The following is a 19,754-nucleotide window of genomic DNA, read 5'->3' on the forward strand; positions in this document are numbered from 1 at the left end:
TATTTAAGGTTATATAAACTTGGATTCTCGATGTTTCATTCTTTCCTGTTGTGCTCAAAAAGTATGGTTTATTTTGCTTTGATTACAGATTACATTTCTGAAATATAAATGAAATTATAAATTAAATGTTACCAATATTTTTTCTCAGTGCCGTGGAGCACATGTAAATTAGGAGAAGTTCAGGTGCCACGCCCCATCGCCGCCAACGAGTGAACTATTTATGATGAGAAATTCATGCATGTTGAGTGTGGGTGTGTCCTCCCGGTCCTCTTGGCCACCCTAATTGGCAGTGGCCGGTCGGTTTTAATTAGTTTTCGCGACGCTTGAAGCCTACTCCTGTTCGGTGTTCACTGCTCCTGTTCCCCGGTACCTGTGCTCCCGGTTTCCATGCGTGAATTATTATGCCCCGCGTAATATGGCACATATAAAGAAGGAACGCCATATCCTGTCCCGGGGAAAATTATGCAGCAGCGAGTATTTAAGCCACACTGTAGCCGTCGATGCCGCTGAACTTAATTGAGTTGCATGTGGCTCGCAGCAACTCCCTATTCCCCCCAACGGTATATTGGGCCATGGATTTTGGCCTCGTTTTATTCAGTTTGGCTCGAACAGCAGTTGAGCTGTTAATAAACCGAACCGCCGCACCAAAGTCCCCGTATCGGGCTCATTTGTCACTTGTGCCCTTCTGTTTATTCCCTCTAATTACATGGCCACCAATGGTTTATTGTTTGGGCCAAAAAATTTGCATTGCATTTGGGAAACAGCGGGAGAGGGAATGGGGAAAATGTTGGTACACATGTTTTTTAAATGCGAATGAGGGGAAATGCACCAAACTCATTGAATGAATGCATGAACTTGGGGAATAATGTATTTACTATATACTTGACAATATAAAGGTACTAGAAGTAAAAAATACATCATCATCATATTCAATTAAGAAATGTAATTAATTGTCATGAATTATCGAATATGAGATGTTATGGCAACTGAAACAGAATTGAATGTCAAATAGTCCGAATATTTTTTCTTGTCAGGGGTGTGACTTAATCAGAAGTCGAGCCAACTTGCCATGTCAAAGGTGAGAAAAAGAGTTGACTTCAGAAGTCTCTGTTTGACTTTAAAATACAACCAATTATTGGGAAACCAAATTACCAAGTAAACTGGACACAGAAGTGTTATTCCCAAACAAACTATCCTAGACAACAAACGAAAAGGTTTGGAAAAAAGTGAAAGAACCAAGTCATGAAATTTAATGAAATTATTTTCAACTGCAGCCCCGGCAGGCGGATGCTAGAATTAGAAACAACTTTCTGTAGAAGATGCTGTGCATTCAATTAGAAATATCTCCGAGACCGGAGGCCAGAGTCATCGTCCGGGGTCCGGATCCGCAGGCGATGTCAAAATGATGTGGGAAAATAAATATATTTTACAAGCAAATCAAAGCCGAGAGAGTTCTTGAACCATTTTAATATGGAAATTGATATGAGGTGAACACTTTGGTTCTGCCTTGCCCTGCTCTTCCCTCGCTATTGCTTTGCTGGCGAGCTTATTTATGCATGAAGATGACTTTACATTCCCTGGCAACGGCTACGGCACCGGCAACACTTTTACGGTTGTCCGTTTGCTCATCTGTTTGGTTACGGACTGTTGGACACTGAAATTCCAAGAGATATATATTCAGGGGGAAGAGAAACGAAGGTGGTCGAGGGGGAAGGGGCTTGGGGCCGATCTGAACGAGTTGTGTCTGTGAAAAAAATATTTATTTGACTACCTTGAAAGAAGACAGCCCTGAAATCCCTCCTGCACCTTATTATGCTGCACTTACAGTTTAAAAAAATATTGAAAAATTCGAACACAAAACAATCAACTTTGTTGTTTTTTGATAAAGAAATCATTTTGTTTTTTTATGAACCATAAATTCTTTATTAACCATTTAGAGCTAATACGGAAAAGTAGATAAAGGTCGATAGTTTGATAATGCATAGATTTGAAATTACTATTTAGTTAATTTCTCTTATTAAAACATATTACAAATTTAATTTCTCTTTACTTCCCTCATAAGAACAACTTATTTTTTCCTGTGCTGCTCCTCTCGATATATTTTTCTTGGGGAGCGTCGTCGTCTTGACCTTTTTGTGGTCAAAGTGCACACAAGCATGAATCGAGAGAGGTCTTACCTGGAAATGTTTTCCTCTCGGCTCGACCCTCAGCGCTGTCGCGGTGTCTGTTTGCTCTCGCATAACAGGTTTCCCGGTTTCCCGCTTTCCACTGGGGTTTTCTTCTAGGCTTTTCATTCTTTGTTCCCTCTTTTTCGACTGCTCACTTGATAGATGGTGGGTCGTCTGCTAGTCTTCTGGCTGCCTGCCATAAATATTGATTAATAATATAGTTTTACATTCGGCGGAATGCACTTTGCGGGCAGCTGTGTGTCCGGGGGTGAGATCATCATCAAAACAACTTCATTGTGCAATTGACTTGAGCGTTGAACAGTGGTCTAAGTAGCTCTTGGATAGAAAACCCTCTCGGGGGTTGCTCTGCTGCTCTCCATTCCATTCACTTGCAGGTGTCGTTTCCTTCACACGGTCTTTTCTTGAGGGTTTTCCTTCTGCCTTCTGGCCTACATCTTAATCCGGGGCTGATGTGTATTTATTACTCGATTCGGTTTCTAGCCAAATAATTGGCCCTGGCTTGTGGCCTGGCTTCTTAGGGAGTTTTCCGGCTTGGGTTCTAATGTGTTTTGGAAATGGATCTGGGATCTACGTCAAGGCGGTTTATGTAAGTGACCCTTTGTCTTGGTTGTCAGCTCGGTTTTCTATAAAATGCTCCTCAAGGAGTATTTGATTGCAAATAAGTTGTCTTTTTAAGGAAAAACATATTTTTTCCGCTCAAATCAACCCTGCCAGAAAAGAATTCCATTTACTGTGAAGCTCTTTAATTTCTGCAATTATTATATATTGCAGGATATTAATGCCGGGACTTAGCTTGATTTAATTTCCAACTGCAAACTAACTGACACAATAAACAAACTTTGATTTCTATTCAAATCCCTTAAATGCCAAGATCACTGGGAAATTCATGCGTCCTGAGGAGGTATTAAAATACTACAAAACGGGAACGTGGAGCATTGGCAAGAAGTGGAAAGGAGGAGAAATCCTGGTCAGCACGCATCAATTTATGTGCATTTATAATTCAAAGGGACACAGCAAACGGACCAAAAAAATAAAACAGCAAAAAAGCTAAATAGAGAAAAACCAAGGCGAGAAGAATAGGAAAGGATAGACAGACAGACAGACAGACACAGGCGACAACAGAACACAAATTGAATTGGCTAAAAAGTTTTAATTAATTTATTGTTACTCCAGGCAGTCGGCAGCCGTCGCAGCAGCTTGTGATTTCCCCCTTTGCCTTTACCCGAAAAGTCAACTCATTTAAATTGTTGTCCTTTCGTTAATGCATGGCTGCGAAAGTTCTCTAATTGTTTAGAGCTTCCCATTCCGAAGGGGCCAAGGGCCAGCTCGATTGGGGTGTTGAGTTCAGGGGTTCTTATTCCGACTCTAAACAGGAGGGATCTCAAATTTGGGGCTGGGTAATGGCCAGCAGTGAGTCAGCCTTTTAAACGGCCAACAGGAGCTTGGGGGAAATCTCGGGGAAGTGCAGCGACAAGTTTCATATGAATAGGTTAATAGTTTACTAAGCTGGGACAATTAAAATTAAAATAGTTAAAGGTTGTAATTGGAATTAGTCTTATTTTATTTATTCGAAATAACAAGTAATCGCTTGAACATTTATTTATTTCCAAATGCTCGCTTGTTTAAAAATCTTGCTTCCACTTGCTTCATTCTGCATTTTTACATTTTAAAATCTTCCATTTGTTTACCCTTTTTTTTGAGTAGTTTCGTTTTGTCATCCCAGTGGGAGCCTCAAATCAAAATGCAATTGTGTCTGGACTCCACAAAACCCAAAAAAAAAAGAAATCAGTCTGAAAACCCCTTGAAAAAAGGGTCTGCTGCAGTGTTTGTGTGTGTTGCTGTGACATTTTTATTGAATTTTAATTTATGCTCCGCTCTCAAGTGTCCGCCGTCCGACAAAAAACACACAAAGCACATCAAGTATTTATTGTCTCAGAGACCCGAAAAAGTCAATAACCTGAGCTAGATTTTCCTTTGGATGCTGCGGCGAGAGGAAAACCAATTCCAGCTCTTGAAGCGTGACATCAAATGACAACGAAAAAAAATTTCCATTGGACACACTGCTGCCACACCATAGAAAAAATCTCCTCTACCTGGACCCAGATCCGAGTGAATCTGGGTAGATTATTGACATTCTGTCTCCCATGGTGCTGAAATAGTTACCTCAGAGTTCAATCCCCCCGACACTCTCAGATCGAAGAAGATAGGGAAATTTATAGATACCCGGGGTCCAGGCTAGCTGAGAAATTAAATATCTATTCATTTCTTTGGGTAATTATGTAAATTTAACAAATCCATCCACTGGACTTTGGATTGACGGGAGGAGTTGGGAAAATTCAATTCAATTTTCACACTCTGCCGTTCTGCCGTTGTGCTGCTCTGCCGGACGGCTGGGCAAACATGTGGCATTGGCTAATAACCTAAGCAGCAAGTAAACAAGTGGCAAAAGTCGTTTGTACCGCCCTCGTCTCCCCTTATTGCTAAATCTCCTCATAGCTGACGCCTCAGCCCTCTGAGCGAAACCCCAAAGTATGTCCAATGCACTTTATCCTGATCCTGTTGCTGACACGAGAAAAGGAGACGTGCACTTGGGGAAAAGTCTTAATAATTCAACAGGAAACTTGCGTAAAAATATATAATAGTGAATAAGACTATTGTATATCATTTAAGTCCGTTTTAATTAAAAGTACATTTCTAGCGTAGTGTTAATAGATTTTTAAAGATATTATTTACCTCAGTAGATTTACGAGCAGTGCATGAGGAGACAGGAGCAAAACTCGTCCGAAAAACTAATAAAGACAAGTGGCAAGTCAGCACCAGCAACAGGACACATAGTCCTAACTGCGCCCTCTGATTTTCCCGCCTTATTTCCCTTCCTTTCCCGTCGGATAACACCCGTCCCTGTTTTGTGGCCAGATCCTTTGAGCAAACACATGACTCTCGGCCATGTTTCTGGGTTTCCCCCATTAGTGCCAAGCGCTAATCGCCATTGTCCACCCTTGTCAAAAAGGAGCAGCAGGACTTCCAACTTTTCGCTCCTTCTCCACTCCTTTTTTTTTTTGCACCCCTCGGTTGCTGTCACAAAAATCGCAGTTAGCTAGCAGAAGCTTCTCTTCACAAAAAAGAAAAAAATAAAAATAGAATGAGCGTGTGTGGAAAATTTATCTCAGTGTGTGGCGAGCTAAAAGCGCAAATAAATAATCAGCAACAGTTGCCAAATAGATCGGAACTTTTTCCCCATCAGTTCTCGGGTTTTTATACAGGGAACTAGTGAGGCATATTTGATTTGAGTAGATTACAGGACCAATAAGATTTCTTTACAAAATTAACAAAATACAATATTTGAACTCATTTTAATTTTAGGCTGTATAAAAAAATTTAAAAAAAAATATACTTTCGCAGTAAATATAATTTTAGGATATATATTTTGATTGATAAACATTTCATTTGGTTTTAAGGCCCAGGTATTCTGTAGTCGGAACCTTACAAGACATTCTGACTCCTTTTTTCTGTGGCGTGTCTGAGGGGAGCCACTTACTTTCTTACGCGACTTGTCCGGGCGGTTTGTCACCATCTAATCCGTGTTGCCCCAAGGCATTAGCCATCCCGACCAAAGCCCGGGCGCACATAATAAATTGCCAAAGATTATTGTCAGCAAGATTGCAGGAGCAACCCTCGCATTTGTCACACTTCCTCCTTCTCGTAATCTCTGCATTGCATGCACACACTCTGCGGAATACCGAAAACTATAAACCAAATATATAGTAAGCATCGTATATATTTATTGAAACAGATGTAAATCGGCGATAGGCGGCGCAGCGAAGCCACTTAAGGGAAGCCAATGGTCCATAAGAGTGGCTATCGGGCTTCTATGGCTTTGCTAATTGTTTCCATTTCGGTGGAAGCCCCACAATTGAATGCCAAACCCAAAACAAACAAATCTCTATTGAGTTTTCGTGAGAAATCAATGCTATCCAGCATTTCGATTTGAAGTAATTTCGATGGTTGAATGAATTTAGAGGGAAATTCCCAAAAGAGATTATATTTTATGATAGGAATATATGATGCCCCAAACATGTGATTTATGTTAAATACGATAAATTGAAGTATAAATTTAAAATATTTGACTTATGCCATAACAAAGAGTTGTTCCGTAATTTGACAATTTCCTTATATTTTCCTAAAACACCATTTGTTTACTATAAAAATAAGTCAAATATCTGCTAAGCTACAAAACCCATTTAAATAAATTATGAAAACTTGAAAAGCAATCAAAATAGTGAACATGACAAACAAAATTCTGGGCTCTACTTGCCTTTCCCTCCAATCTCTTCAAATATTCCAACCGGAAAAATAATGCAGGCAAAACTTTCAGCCTTAATACATATCATATTGTCCTGGAACAAACTTTTTGCAGCTGCTTATTCCGGGGGAAAACTTCAGCTACTTTAGCCACTACTCGGGCAGCAGCAGCAACTTTTTTGTTTTACATAAAATTGAAAGCCAAAAAGCAAACACAGTTGGCTAATGTATCGCCCCCGGATCAAAGGCACTCGCTCCCTGGAGCTGACCAGTGGATATTGGCCAGGCCAGATCAGGCCATGGAGCCCCTAATGCTCCACCCGGCCCCAACTATGTGGAACTTTTAATTGCCATCACGGATTTTCTGCCGGAATCCTGGACAAGACAATGGGCCCGGGCCACGCTTCTCTCGCAACGAAAGTTGGCGCGGAGGCCCTCGGCTCAACTTGAGCTCCTGCTAACTTCGACTGTGCGCGTAGACAAAACTACTAAATGTCAAAAGTGTCAAAATTTCTTAGAATTATGTCTAGCGAACATCAAAAGTTGCCCGGGAAAAGCTGCTTCATGTTGCTGGCCTGAACAACCCGTGGTTTCCGAATGCACTGTGAAAAACTCTAGAAGACTAAAGGACATTACTTAAAGGTTTTCTGTAAAAGATTTGTATTGCAAACTTCTCTTGATTCTTATCCTTGATTTTTTAATCAAAAATAGTGCCATATAATTTAAGATCCCCTATAATTTAAGATCCCCTATCCTTGATTTTTTAATCAAAAATAGTGCCATATAATTTAAGATCCCCTATTTTTTCATCCTTGGTTTATCTGCAATACCGAAAAAGAATTTTCTGTTTAGCTTAACTTTTTAAAGGCTTCTCACATTTCTCTCCTTCGAAATGTATTCAAAATTTGATATTTATTCTTTAGAGAAAAATGCGTTATTTTTCTCCAAAATATCGATTATTTTCCAAAGTGTGTTTTTTGGTATTTTGGTTTTACCGCTGTTCAGTTTGCTGGAACTTACAAGCCACATGTTTCTGTTCGTAACATTTTCGACACATTAAAGGAGTCTGGCAGGAGCAGGAGCAGGAGCAGTGTAATGTGGACTGTGACTGGCTAACAGGGTCGCGAGGTAAAGCCACCCGAAGGGCAGCACCATAGGATATAGTGGCATATAGATGTAGTATAGCATGTTGCAGGCAGCAAAAAAAGGATTCGATTGGATTGGATTTTTTAACCGCCCTGAAAAATAACAACAAGGAAGCCTGGTGTCTTTGGATTTTTCTTATATATATGTATATATACATATTTTTTTGCTTGTGCCATGTGATATATGAAATTGAGAACAGTAATGACGTTGTCAACGAGGCGGCGGCGGTGGGGGAGGCACGACAGTCATATCGGAGCCAAGCAGCAACACATCACATCTCATCACGTTCGGAGGCCAAAACCAGAAACAAAAGTCGGCCCAGAGCCCGGGCGAATCGAGAATCGGAGAATCGAGAATGACGAATAGTAAGTGGCATTGGCAACATGACAACTTGCCTGATTTTGACCGGGCTTAAAGGTAGATCCATCACGAATATTGAATGTTGCCGAAACAAGCTCGACAGTCTTTCACAGAAATCATTTTAAATACATATGTATAAATACAGCAATGGAATGATCTTCTGCAGAGTGAACTTCTAAAAGGATTTTACCATTACATATTGTGGAAACGGGCACAAATATTCTATGCTAGTCTCATTTATGTAAGCAACACGCACAGCCAGCAGAAAGGTCTTGCCACCAGCAGTCCTGCAACATGTGCCTAGTGCCCTTCAGCAACACAGCCAGAGGAGGAAAGGCGAGTGGGTGGCGGCGAGTCGTTGGTCGCTTCGATTATTTCTGTAACATTTTGTAAATGCGGCAATAAACGCCGCGGGTATCACCAAAAATGAGACACCTACGGTGCAGGGCGAAGCAATAACCAAAAATGGGAGCCCAGAACTCAGACCTCAAAAACCAGACCCAGACCAGACCCAGGTCCAGATCCAGCTCAGTGTTTTAGGCCAATAACCAAAGGGCAGAGGAAAACGCATTGAAAGCGAAGCTTTAAGAAAGCAGCGGGAGATCCAGAGTCTCTGAGGGGCAAGATGACTTGCTTGAAGATGGAGTTCCAAGTGAAGAGACTCGGCTTGCAACAGTAGACGCCTGTGTAGAGGGGGCTGGGGCAAACCTGTTCCACAAGGGTCCCGCGGGGGGCAGACTGGCGACTTTTAGTGACGACACAAACGGGTTTTTTCAGGGGGTTTTGGGGAGATAGGGGGACCAGGAGGAGTATAAAGTAAACTTCACACTGCCTTCTTATTGTTATGTTTTATAATATTTTTTAGAGAGACAAAAGACCGAAACGCAGACTTGGAGAGTTTTGGAGTAAGGGAGTTGTTGCACTGCTGCAAGCTGGCCTTAATGCACATATTTTGAGGAATTATGAATTTATATTTCGTTTTTAATAGAGTAATGTAATTACTCAGGTTCTCAAAAAGAGACCTTGTGACTCCAAAAAGGTACCTTTAAAGAAGATCTATTTGTTAGCTAGATTTTTGGGAATTACAGTCACTTCTCGACCCTTGAAATACTTGAAGTATTTGTTGAATTCCCGAAAGTATCCCTGATTTAATAGCGATTTATCGCAGTGCAAATGTTTGGTCGTTGAAGGTCCGAGTCTCTGAGGCGACACTTTAGTTATTTTCCACTTCTTGCTGCACTCCAACTCCAACACACTCCACACTCCACTTCACTTTTCAAAGGCCGCATTAAAATGCATGATAAAAACGAGCCCATGAGCCACACGAGTTGGATGAATAAAATGATGACGGCCTCGAGCATGATGATGATGATGATGATGTTGTTGATGCGGATGATGATGATGATGATGATGATGATGATGGAGGTGGCATAAGATGGAGGAGTGCTCCGATGATAATTCTCGTACTGATGAGGCTGAAGCCTGCCCCTAGGCAGCAACTGCTGCAACTGGTTGGACCTTGATAGTTGCATACACACGTCGTCCTGGATTGTTGTGGGTGCAGCCGCATATATATTTTATACATTTTACATGTGATACACGCTCCTCCTCAGAAGCCTCCTGCTTCTCTGATTTTTCCCCGACTTTATCCCCACTCTTCTCTTATCTTGTGCTCATTTTCCTTTGGTCTCGCGTAGGCGTGTTCCCTGGGCAATTGTTGAGCTTGAGCCTGACTCTGACTCTGACTCTGACTCCGGATCCCAGGCTGAGTCCAGGTCTGGCGTTGGCGGGTTAATGTCAGTGTCGGGACTCTTTTGGGTTCAGGTTCCCGGTCCCTATCCTAGGTCCTATCTGCCAGGCATCATCTCTCGGTGAAGTTTGCTGGCTTGCTCAAAAGGTTAAGTAGTTGGGACGGACGAGGACGACGCCAACGTCAACTCTGTCCGTTCTGTCCTCGTAATTCTTAACTTTTACACTGTGAGCAAATACAGGACAAAATAAATTGTTAATATATTAGAGTATACGTAATTAAAGTTTATGAGAGGATAAACTATATATATATTTGGGAATTTATTCTTGCTATTTATATATAATTATACAAACAAAATCAACGGAAAATGTTCTTTAATCTATTTCTGAATTGCTTTCGTTACTTTTCTTTAACTGCACTTACCCTTAGCCTTGAATCAACACATGACAGACTTTCCTCTCCGTTTTCGGCCAAGAACTTGGCTCAAGTTGTGCTTGTTTATTATTGTTATTCTGCTGTTTTTCTACGTATAATTATTAGATTGCATTTTAGTGCAAGGGCTTGAGCGCGTAGTCGCCGTGGGGCTATCGTTTGACCTTTTTCTTTCTCGAAAAAGAAAGAAAAGCAAACAAGCCACATGTAAGCAAGTTTCCCGCATCACTCGCATCCGTATCTTTGTATCTTTTGTATCTGCATCTGTATCTAATCTAGCATGGCGAGGGGAGAGGAGAACGTGAAGCTGAAGTGAGAGAGAGAAAGAGAAAAATGATACAAAGCTCTGGACAAAAACACGTTGCACGTAGCTGCTGAAAAGGAGAGTAAACTGGAGGCCAAGTCAGTGAAACAGTGAATAAATAAAAGGTTTCTTTCTCGTTTTTAAGTTTTGACCGTTTGCTGGCCGCTTTTGGTACAGAAAAAATACAACAAATATGTGGTAAATGGTAAAGAAACGTGTGCATGGAGGTAGCAGCAGAAAGAGCAAACAAACAAACGAACAAAAGATACAGATACAGCTGCAGATACAGATACAGCTACAAAGACACGGCTCACACAGATACGAAGCACACACACGGATGACGGGGCCAAAAGCGCGCGCAAAGAGCATTCGAAAAAGCCAAAGAAACAATAACAACAAATCTGAGGCAACAACAGGTACAAAAAAAAGGTACAGTCACAACTGACGTCGACGCACGGCGACTGCGACGCCGCCGACAGCAGCGGTGAGTTAACAGTGAGTTAACAGAGTTGGTAACATCGAGTTGTACTAAAAGCTCATTTAAACGGCATTGTAAAGCAGGTAATTTAAAAGTAACGATACTAATGGATAATGTATTTTATTCAAAGAAATATTTAAAGGAAGAAAAGTACTCCAGTGAATGAATTCGGGCCCTATGACAGCCTTTATTGCGTACTATAACTTTTCAAGGGGGAAATAACGTAATAAATGTTAGAGCCAGAGAGTGGGAAAGGAGAGAGCGATAGCGAAAAAGAGGGAGAAATAAAGAGAGATCACCTAAGCAACAAAAAATGAAATGTTGCAGCCTCATTGCTTATAAACACTAGCTGGCAACATTTAAGAAACAATGGAAGAGCAACACTTGGCAACAAATCTAGCAGAGGCAACAAATGTTGCGGCCGAACTTGTTGCCAAACAAAAACACTTGACAAATAGCTTAAATGAAATTCGAAATTATTGCCTGGTGATTATATAACTAATACAAAGGTAACTGGGATTTAAAGACACATATTTGTTTAATATAATTTATCAATATTTTATTTTGAGTGTCAGCTGTAACCGCGATGCTTTCACTTGAGATAAGTTCAGTTTTCCTTTCACAAATATCCATAATTTGCATCTCCTTGATTGCCTCGATGAAAGGACGACGAGTCCCGGCGATGTACTTATGCACTGGCCAAAAAGCTCCCTTAACCCCTGGCCAGGAAACTTTACCATGCCTTGCCCTTAACCCCTTGGTGCCGACCCAAACCCCACACTGAGCTAATGTTGCAGTGCCAAAAGGCGACAAGTTGGCAAAGTTTTTAAACCGCAGCTGAAAACTGTTAACCCAATGCCAGTTGCCATTTTCCATTTCCCAGCTTCCCAGACGGTCACCAGGCCACCGCCGAACTCACTGGGAAAGGGGGTGGGAGTGGGTGAAATTATGCGAGGAGATTGGGGAAATGCAGGCACTCACAGAGACACAATTGGGCTGAGGTTGGGCAAGTTTCGCTCACACATAAATCTCAATTTGTAGCAACACCGAGAGTGCGAATAGTTTGCAGTTTGCTGCTTCAGGGGCCGGAGGCGTAGAGCAGAGCGGAGGAGTGGGCAGGGGTGTCCACCGGCAAGGACAACCAACTCATAAGCTCTCTTTGGCGCGCGCTCCGAGGACGACGTCGCTTTTTAATTTATGCTCACTCGAATCCCAATTGCAGGCAGCCGACCGCAACATGTTGCACTGAATCAGCAAACTTTTGTTTCAAATGGGTGGCAGTGCTACACTCAGCGAAAAGTCCATACACTATTGTGTTTAAGAAACTAGGCTCAAAAACTGATTACAATGCTAAGACGAAGAATAATACGCTGATGAATCCTAGGAGAAATACATTTATTTACAAATGTTGTTAGATTTTTATTCTTGTTGGTGAATTGCCACGGAAACATAGACAAGTTTAATTAAATTATATTATCCCACAATGCCTTTTAATTATTTAAGGAGTATACATTTTTAGGTTTTTTGCCATTTATTTTTCTGGTAAAGAAAATTGTTTCGTGTCTGTAAACACTATTCTCTAATACATTCTTCTATCCTTCTGAAGTGTGTCATAAAATCCAAGCTCTGACCCGATACCTGTGCACACTCAAGCACAAGCATCCACACCCATTCCGCACAACAACAAAAGAGAGGGAGAGAGAGGTGTGGCTGGGAAAAAAAGCAAGCTGACTTTAATGTAAATTGCCACCGGCTCAATCCCAGTCCCAATCCCTTCCTCCACCCACACACATGCCACGCATGCTGGTTGCACCACCCCCAGAATCCGGTCCAACGATCCACCTCATCATCATCGTCCCCTCCTGATGATGTGGAGAACAGAAATTCTCATTACAAGGGGAGTTTAATCTGTACCCATCGGGGGCGGTATGATGAGGGGCAGTCGGGTGTTAAAGTGGGCAGTGCACCGAAGAAAAACACTTTGGATTTAAAATCCTTATGCTTTATAGGGTCGGAAACGACTGCGTTTTCAGCATCTGACTGAATTTTTGATACCCTAAAAGGGTATAAATATTCACATGTGACAAATTTACTACAACCATGAGTTTTAAAGCCCAACAACTCAACCAAAAAAGCATTCATTTCGATTCGGAAAGCTCTTCTGTGCTAGTTTTTAATAGGTTAACAAATCTGCATACTCAAATTGCAATTTTAAAGCATTTAAATTTTTGCCGATTTTTTAAAATTGAAAACATGGAAATAACCCCATAAAATTTATGAAAAAAAAATTAAAAAAATTTTGTTCTTTTCTATATGCCTAGAAAGATTCCCCTTTTCATGCTGATCAAGAATATATCTGATTTATAGGGTCGGAAATGACTCCTTCACTGGGTTTTAAGCTTCTTACTGAAATTAGAAGGGTAGAAATATTCGCATTCTTCGGGCCGATATTTGTATGACGATTTTCCTATAACCACAGCTTAAAAACTCCTAACTCGGGCAAAAAAGCATTAATTCCGATTCGGAAAGTTGTTCTGTGCTAGTTTTTAATAGGTTAACAAATCTTTATACCGAAATTGCAATTTTAAAGCATTTAAATTTTTGCCGATTTTTTAAAATTGAAAACATGGAAATAACCCCATAAAATTTATGAAAATTTTTTTTTTTTAATTTGTTCTTTTCTATATGCCTAGAAAGATTCCCCTTTTCATGCTGATCAAGAATATATATGATTTATAGGGTCGGAAATGACTCCTTCACTGCGTTTTAAGCTTCTTACTGAAATTAGAAGGGTAGAAATATTCGCATTCTTCGGGCCGATATTTGTATGACGATTTTCCTATAACAACAGCTTAAGAAACTCCTAACTCGGGCAAAAAAGCAGAGATTCCGATTCGGAAAGCTGTTCTGTGCTAGTTTTTAATAGGTTAACAAATCTGCATACTCAAATTGCAATTTTAAAGCATTTAAATTTTTGCCGATTTTTTAAAATTGAAAACATGGAAATAACCCCATAAAATTTATAAAAATTTTTTTTTTTTAATTTTGTTCTTTTCTATATGCCTAGAAAGATTCCCCTTTTCATGCTGATCAAGAATATATATGATTTATAGGGTCGGAAATGACTCCTTCACTGCGTTTTAAACTTCTTACTGAAATTAGAAGGGTAGAAATATTCGCATTCTTCGGGCCGATATTTGTATGACGATTTTCCTATAACCACAGCTTAAAAACTCCTAACTCGGGCAAAAAAGCATTAATTCCGATTCGGAAAGCTGTTCTGTGCTAGTTTTTAATAGGTTAACAAATCTGCATACTCAAATTGCAATTTTAAAGCATTTAAATTTTTGCCGATTTTTTAAAATTGAAAACATGGAAATAACCCCATAAAATTTATGAAATTTTTTTTTTTTAAATTTTGTTCTTTTCTATATGCCTAGAAAGATTCCCCTTTTCATGCTGATCAAGAATATATATGATTTATAGGGTCGGAAATGACTCCTTCACTGCGTTTTAAACTTCTTACTGAATTAATAAGGGTGCGAAGCCCATATAGGATTAATACAATATTTGCTTAAACTACATTTAAAAGTATATATTGCATGTATAGTTTGAATTTCTGTTCTTTAACCTTGTTTTTTGCTGTGTGCACTGTGTTAAAGTAACTTGCTGGCAACGTTTGAAAAGAGTCAAATGTGTTAAGCTGGCGGAGAGTGACCCAACTCTAGTATTTCATTCTTTCGCTCCAACTGCTGTTAGTAACTTCACTTTTCCAGCCCGAAACCCCCTCCCTGGTGTTTATGTAAAAGTACAGAAACATAACTCAAAACGAAATAAAAAGGGAGGGAATATAAATTCATTGTTTCGCACAATATGAACATGGCGCTCCTACAAACAACTCCGAACTTGCTGCTATATTTAACACCCTAAAACCCACAGGTCCTTTGCTATAAAGGCTGCACAACTGAAACCGTAACTGTAACTCAATTGTAATGCAAGGTCTTACTCGCTCATCCGTTCGCCCTCCGCAGCCACATTTTTGTTGCTGCCTGACGCCCCTACTGATGCTTAATTTACATGTTTTTCGGGTAACTTCATACGGAAAAGCTCCCTTGGCTCTTTGGCTTTACATGTTTGCCATATCACAAATACCAATGGACCGCTCTCCCACCTCCCCTAAACTTCTCTAGGTGCCTCGCATTTCATTAACTTGGCTCGCTTATTGTTTTGGCCCCGGTGTTAGGTTTTTCGGTAATGAAAGTGTCATGGAAGTGACTTGCAATGATAATTTGATAAGTTTAGGTTGCTCGTTGATAGCGTGTGAAAGAAGAGGGGAAATGTGTAGCGTCAGATTATCAAATATATTTTCCATTATATTTTTTTACATTTTTCCTCTGCTTGTTTCAATTGAGGCTTCCAGCATTTTTTTTTTATCAAGTTTCTCCCATTTAAGGTTCGAAGAAAATGTACTAAATATGAAAATGCTTTAAAATTTAAAAACAAAATCTGTGGAGGATCCGAAAAATAAGGATTCAAAGCAAAAGTTGAAAGGCAGCACAAGAAATAGCCTTAGTATGTTGCTGGCTGTTGCTGTTGATGCAGCCAACACATATGGAAAATACTCGTAGGAAAAGCTGAGCTCTGTAGAAATGGGGGACGACGACGACGACGAGTAGTTCCTGAAGCAGCCGGAAAATGGCAAAACCAAGGAGATGCCACCGGCTGGCGGCAGGGGAAGGTGGAGGGACGAAGGGACGGACGGACGGACGCCTGTTTGTTTTTGCCGTCTCTTCTGCCTGATGCTATTCCGGCTGCTTTTCCGGGGCTTTTCACGCCGCACTCAGCTACGTCGCCCCCATTTTGACCATTACACATTACGTGTAATCATCATTTTGTGCTGGCAATAAACACATGCTGTCTGCTCTCAGCAGCTCCATATACACACCATATACACCATGTAGTTCACTCCCCTTTGATATCCGCTCAGCCTCCTTCGGCAGGACACCCTCCCCTCTGGCACACACACACATAGGACTGGATTTTACAATTTCCAGTGCTCTGCACACTGAACACACACTCTGTATATCATGCGATATTTTTATTGCATGCAAAATGCACTACTCAAAAAAAAAAAAAAAAAGTAAAAAAGTTTGCAGCTAAAGGAAGACTGGAAAGAGTCAAAGGAATAGTGAAAGCCTGGAAGAAGGGTAAAATAAAAACTTAGAAGCGAAAGTTTTTATACTCTTACGTTAGCCATAGGACATAGGAAATTTATTTTTCCACCAATCATAATATATATGGAATGTAATGTCGGAAATCTGTTATAATGCCCTGCAAGGCTATACAAATTATTAAGTTAAAATTAAAAAAAAAATTCATAGAACTTATATTATTTTAGTTTTTGAAGAGTATTTAATTCCCCGGCGTTTGCCTTGGTCTACCTTTTCATACACAAAATGTTGGCCCCGAAGCTTATTGAATGTGTGCACTTTGATTATATTTAAAATGCTTGATACTATTTGCATCCTGGTTTTCGGTGGGTAGAGGCCAGAGCAAAGGGTGCTGGCTGGCGAGTGTAATAACGCAGAAGTAAATACATTATAGAGCAATGAATCGAGAATTGGGGAAGGGCGACAGCGGTGCTCAATTCAGGACATTTTGAGCAATTTAAATGCTCCCCAGTTGCGAGTTATTCGAATTATTCGGAGATGTGACATTTTTGGGCAGCAGCTGGTACAGTAAAGCACTACCCAATGGTTTATTTTTCCTGGAAAAAAAGGGATACATTTAATTTTTTTTATTAATATTGTATTAAATGTATTAAATTTTAATGAGTAATACAGAGACAATTTCCTTAAAGGACATCTTAATAAGAGGCCTTGTATAAAGTATGTGAGACGTTGCGCTCTTTTAAAAATAGACTTTATGTCGGAAGTCACTTAATTTTTGTATAATTTTTGCTTAAGTTTTCTAGATCATTAAATTTGTTTTTATTTACTTAACAAATGTAAGCCAGCGTGTCAAATAAATAGGCATTACTAATTTCCTTAACTTGACCGCTGTCTGTCCGTTTTGTTTGCGGACTTGGCCATAAATCGGTTTACATCACACTCTAATCAGAGTGGGTCAGGTCGTCGCAATTGAAAACTATTCCAGAGATCTGGGACAATGGCAAACACCCAGCGGGAAGCTCTCGATATTTGTGGTGGTGGAGGAGCGAAGAGCGAGGAGCCACTGTGCCAAAGATTCGGTCGGTCTCTCTGTCGGAAAATTGTGTGTCTGTCTGCCTGTCTGGGAGTGTGTGTGCCATTCGAAAACACGACAAGCAAACAAAAGCAGCCAAGGGAAGGGCATTGGTGGCGGGGTGTGCAGGGGGTAGATTATCAAACGACAAATAGACAGAAATCCGGCAGACGCAGGCAACATCGGCGACAGCAGGCAGCAAAGCAAACTTGGCCAAATCAACAAAAGCAACAACAACGGCAATAACAAGGGCGAAAACTACAACTGCAATACACAAGAGACGAACAAATTCAAATCAAACGAAACAACAATAACAACGGCATGCAAAGAATAATCATTGTTTAGAACCGAATGATACCTCTATTTTACTGTTACAGGGTAATATAATTTCATTCAAAATGCGGTAAAGAAGACTAAAGTCGATCTAGCCATGTTTTGTTATAAAAAGGCTCAATATTTTTAAATTATCAAAAACTGACCCAGAGTATCTTTTAGAATTGAAATGAATGCATTTTTTCCTTAGCTATGATTCGTCGAAGGATCCAATTGCTAAATGCAAGGGTATAGAAACATCGGCTTTTCGCTTCGATGCCTGTTTTCATTTGTCGTATTTTTGGTTTGCATTTTGTTTGGTTGCCCCAATTAGTAGCCCTTTTCGGCACTCGTGTTATATTAATTTATTGATCAGTTCCACTAGAACAAATGATGTAAATTGAGGTTAAATAAACCATGCGAATGTGACTTAAGGAATTTGTCAAAGTCCATAGGCCGTCTTTACTGTGTGATCTATGAGTTATGGTTAAAGTTTCTCTCTTATTTGTATTTTATTATAATGTTTTCTACTTCGCAAAAAACATAAGAATATATAACTAAAAATTCCTAGAACCTGCCTAAAGCTTCTGGTTTATGGATTATTTGACTACCATTATAAGTAGCCCATACACTCCTCTGATTTATGAGTACCTCCTAAAAAGGCATGCAAAGTTGCTGCAGAGCGTAAACTAGAACAGGCAGCCAGCAACATTGACTCCTGAATACAGCAACATGTACCCTAGCAACACTCAGCAACATAAAATGTTGCTAGCTTGTCGCGCATGTAGCAGCAGAAACATTTACAACTTGCTTGCAGCAACATTGCACTCTGATGCAGCGCAGTTGGCGTCGCACAGTGGGTCATTTGAGTTTTTCGCTACAAATGTTATACTACTACCTCAACCAAGTAATGATTAAGATTATTACGATACATACTACATAAGTCATTGTTTAATCTACACAAAAAACAATGGAAGAGTTGTTTTGTTTCAAAATTGGATAATTAATTTTACTATTAATTAACTGTTATTAATTTTATATCAGGAAGTTTAATAAAAGGTGTCATAGTCGGTGTTATCTATCTTTGTGAAGAGGTATAACTGTTAAATTTAAAATAATGTATATGTATGTCTTCTATGAAATGATTGTATTGAAAATATCGTACGCAAAAATTAATAGTTTTCGTTCAGCGATGCCGTTTATACTCCATAGTACGCCGATTGCTTACATGTTAAAAAAAAGGCATACGCAGAGTGTTCGCATATGCTGGTGGGCCAAGGGGGGTGGTTCTACGGCAGCCGACGTCGCTGCCAGCGTCGCTGCCATGCTCCATGGGCCTGTTGGCAACCTTATCAACACGGCGACTTCAGTCGTTTCGTATAGAGAGAGTAACATAATATTGCCTTACAGAGAGAGTAACAGAATGTTGCTTGTGGAAATGTACAGAGAGAGTAACAGAATGTTGCTTATGGAATCGTACAGAGTATCTTATGGATTGAAACTGCATTGTATCTGAGCCTCAGCTGCCAACTTCATTCAGTTGCCTGCCGAGTTTGGTAGCTGTTCATTCAACGCTTCGTTCGCTCCTCTACGAACCAGCTTCGTGTTTTCAGTGTGTTGTGAGTTCGTGAATTCTCGAGTTCGTGCGTCGCTCATTCGCTCGTCCGACGTCGTTCGTGTATCGCCCCCGTTCGTGTACTGGTGCATGTGTGTGCGTCTGGTGTGTGGGTGCCGGTAGGCAGTGTGTTTGAGCTCCATATATTTCCCGCAAATCTTCGATTTTAGTTGGAAAGCACACAGCGATCGGATATATAGCTCATAATCGAATTAATAACCCAACAACAAAATTATATATATATTGCTAAAAATAATAAAAATAAACAAAATCCCAGTGAAAGTCACACACCCCAAAACAACACTCACACACATAAAGTCTAAAGGCGGGCCGTAAAGTGCCGCTGGAAAAGTACTTCCACGTTTTATTTTATGCATGAAAAGCTAAAGCAAGTGCAACCGCAACAACACACAAATCTCACCCCTCACTCCTTTCAAGTCCCACAAAAAATAAGTCCGAATACGGAAAAATAAACCTGGGATTACAGCGCACACAAACAAACAAAAAAACACAAAGTAAATAAAAGGAAGCCAAAGGAAGTCAATACAAAATCATGTCACGGATCGTTTTTATATTTCTCGCAGCCATCTTAACAGGTAAGAATAACACAACAAATAAACCAA

The 19,754-nt window shown here is 40.2% G+C and overlaps 1 protein-coding gene and 1 long non-coding RNA gene across 12 annotated transcripts in view; one reads left to right on the forward strand and one right to left on the reverse strand.

The window, feature by feature from the left end:
• Fas3 (fasciclin 3) overlaps nt 1–19,754 on the forward strand; it is a 292,347-nt gene that overhangs the window by 186,980 nt on the left and 85,613 nt on the right. For 3 of the 11 annotated variants that reach the window (XM_086830393.1, XM_020945116.2, XM_020945118.2), the window contains exon 1: nt 19,007–19,727. The exons of 6 other annotated variants lie outside the window; for them this stretch is intronic. In XM_086830393.1, coding sequence (XP_086686519.1) covers nt 19,685–19,727 — 43 coding nt within the window. In that variant the 5' untranslated portion in view covers nt 19,007–19,684. Of the gene's footprint in view, nt 1–18,829; nt 19,728–19,754 lie in introns of those variants that run through there. 2 more of the 11 variants (XM_020945114.2, XM_020945117.2) reach the window with 2 other exon arrangements.
• Nucleotides 9,547–10,874, reverse strand: LOC147643963 (uncharacterized). Its single transcript, XR_015271108.1, has 2 exons — nt 10,171–10,874; nt 9,547–9,972 (listed from the first exon to the last, which is right to left on the reverse strand). It is a non-coding gene; the product is annotated as an uncharacterized LOC147643963 (long non-coding RNA).

Source organism: Drosophila serrata, unplaced genomic scaffold, assembly GCF_035046125.1.
Source record: "Drosophila serrata isolate PLE 108 unplaced genomic scaffold, ASM3504612v1 contig_240, whole genome shotgun sequence".
In the NCBI taxonomy this organism is placed as follows: Eukaryota; Metazoa; Arthropoda; class Insecta; order Diptera; family Drosophilidae; genus Drosophila; species Drosophila serrata.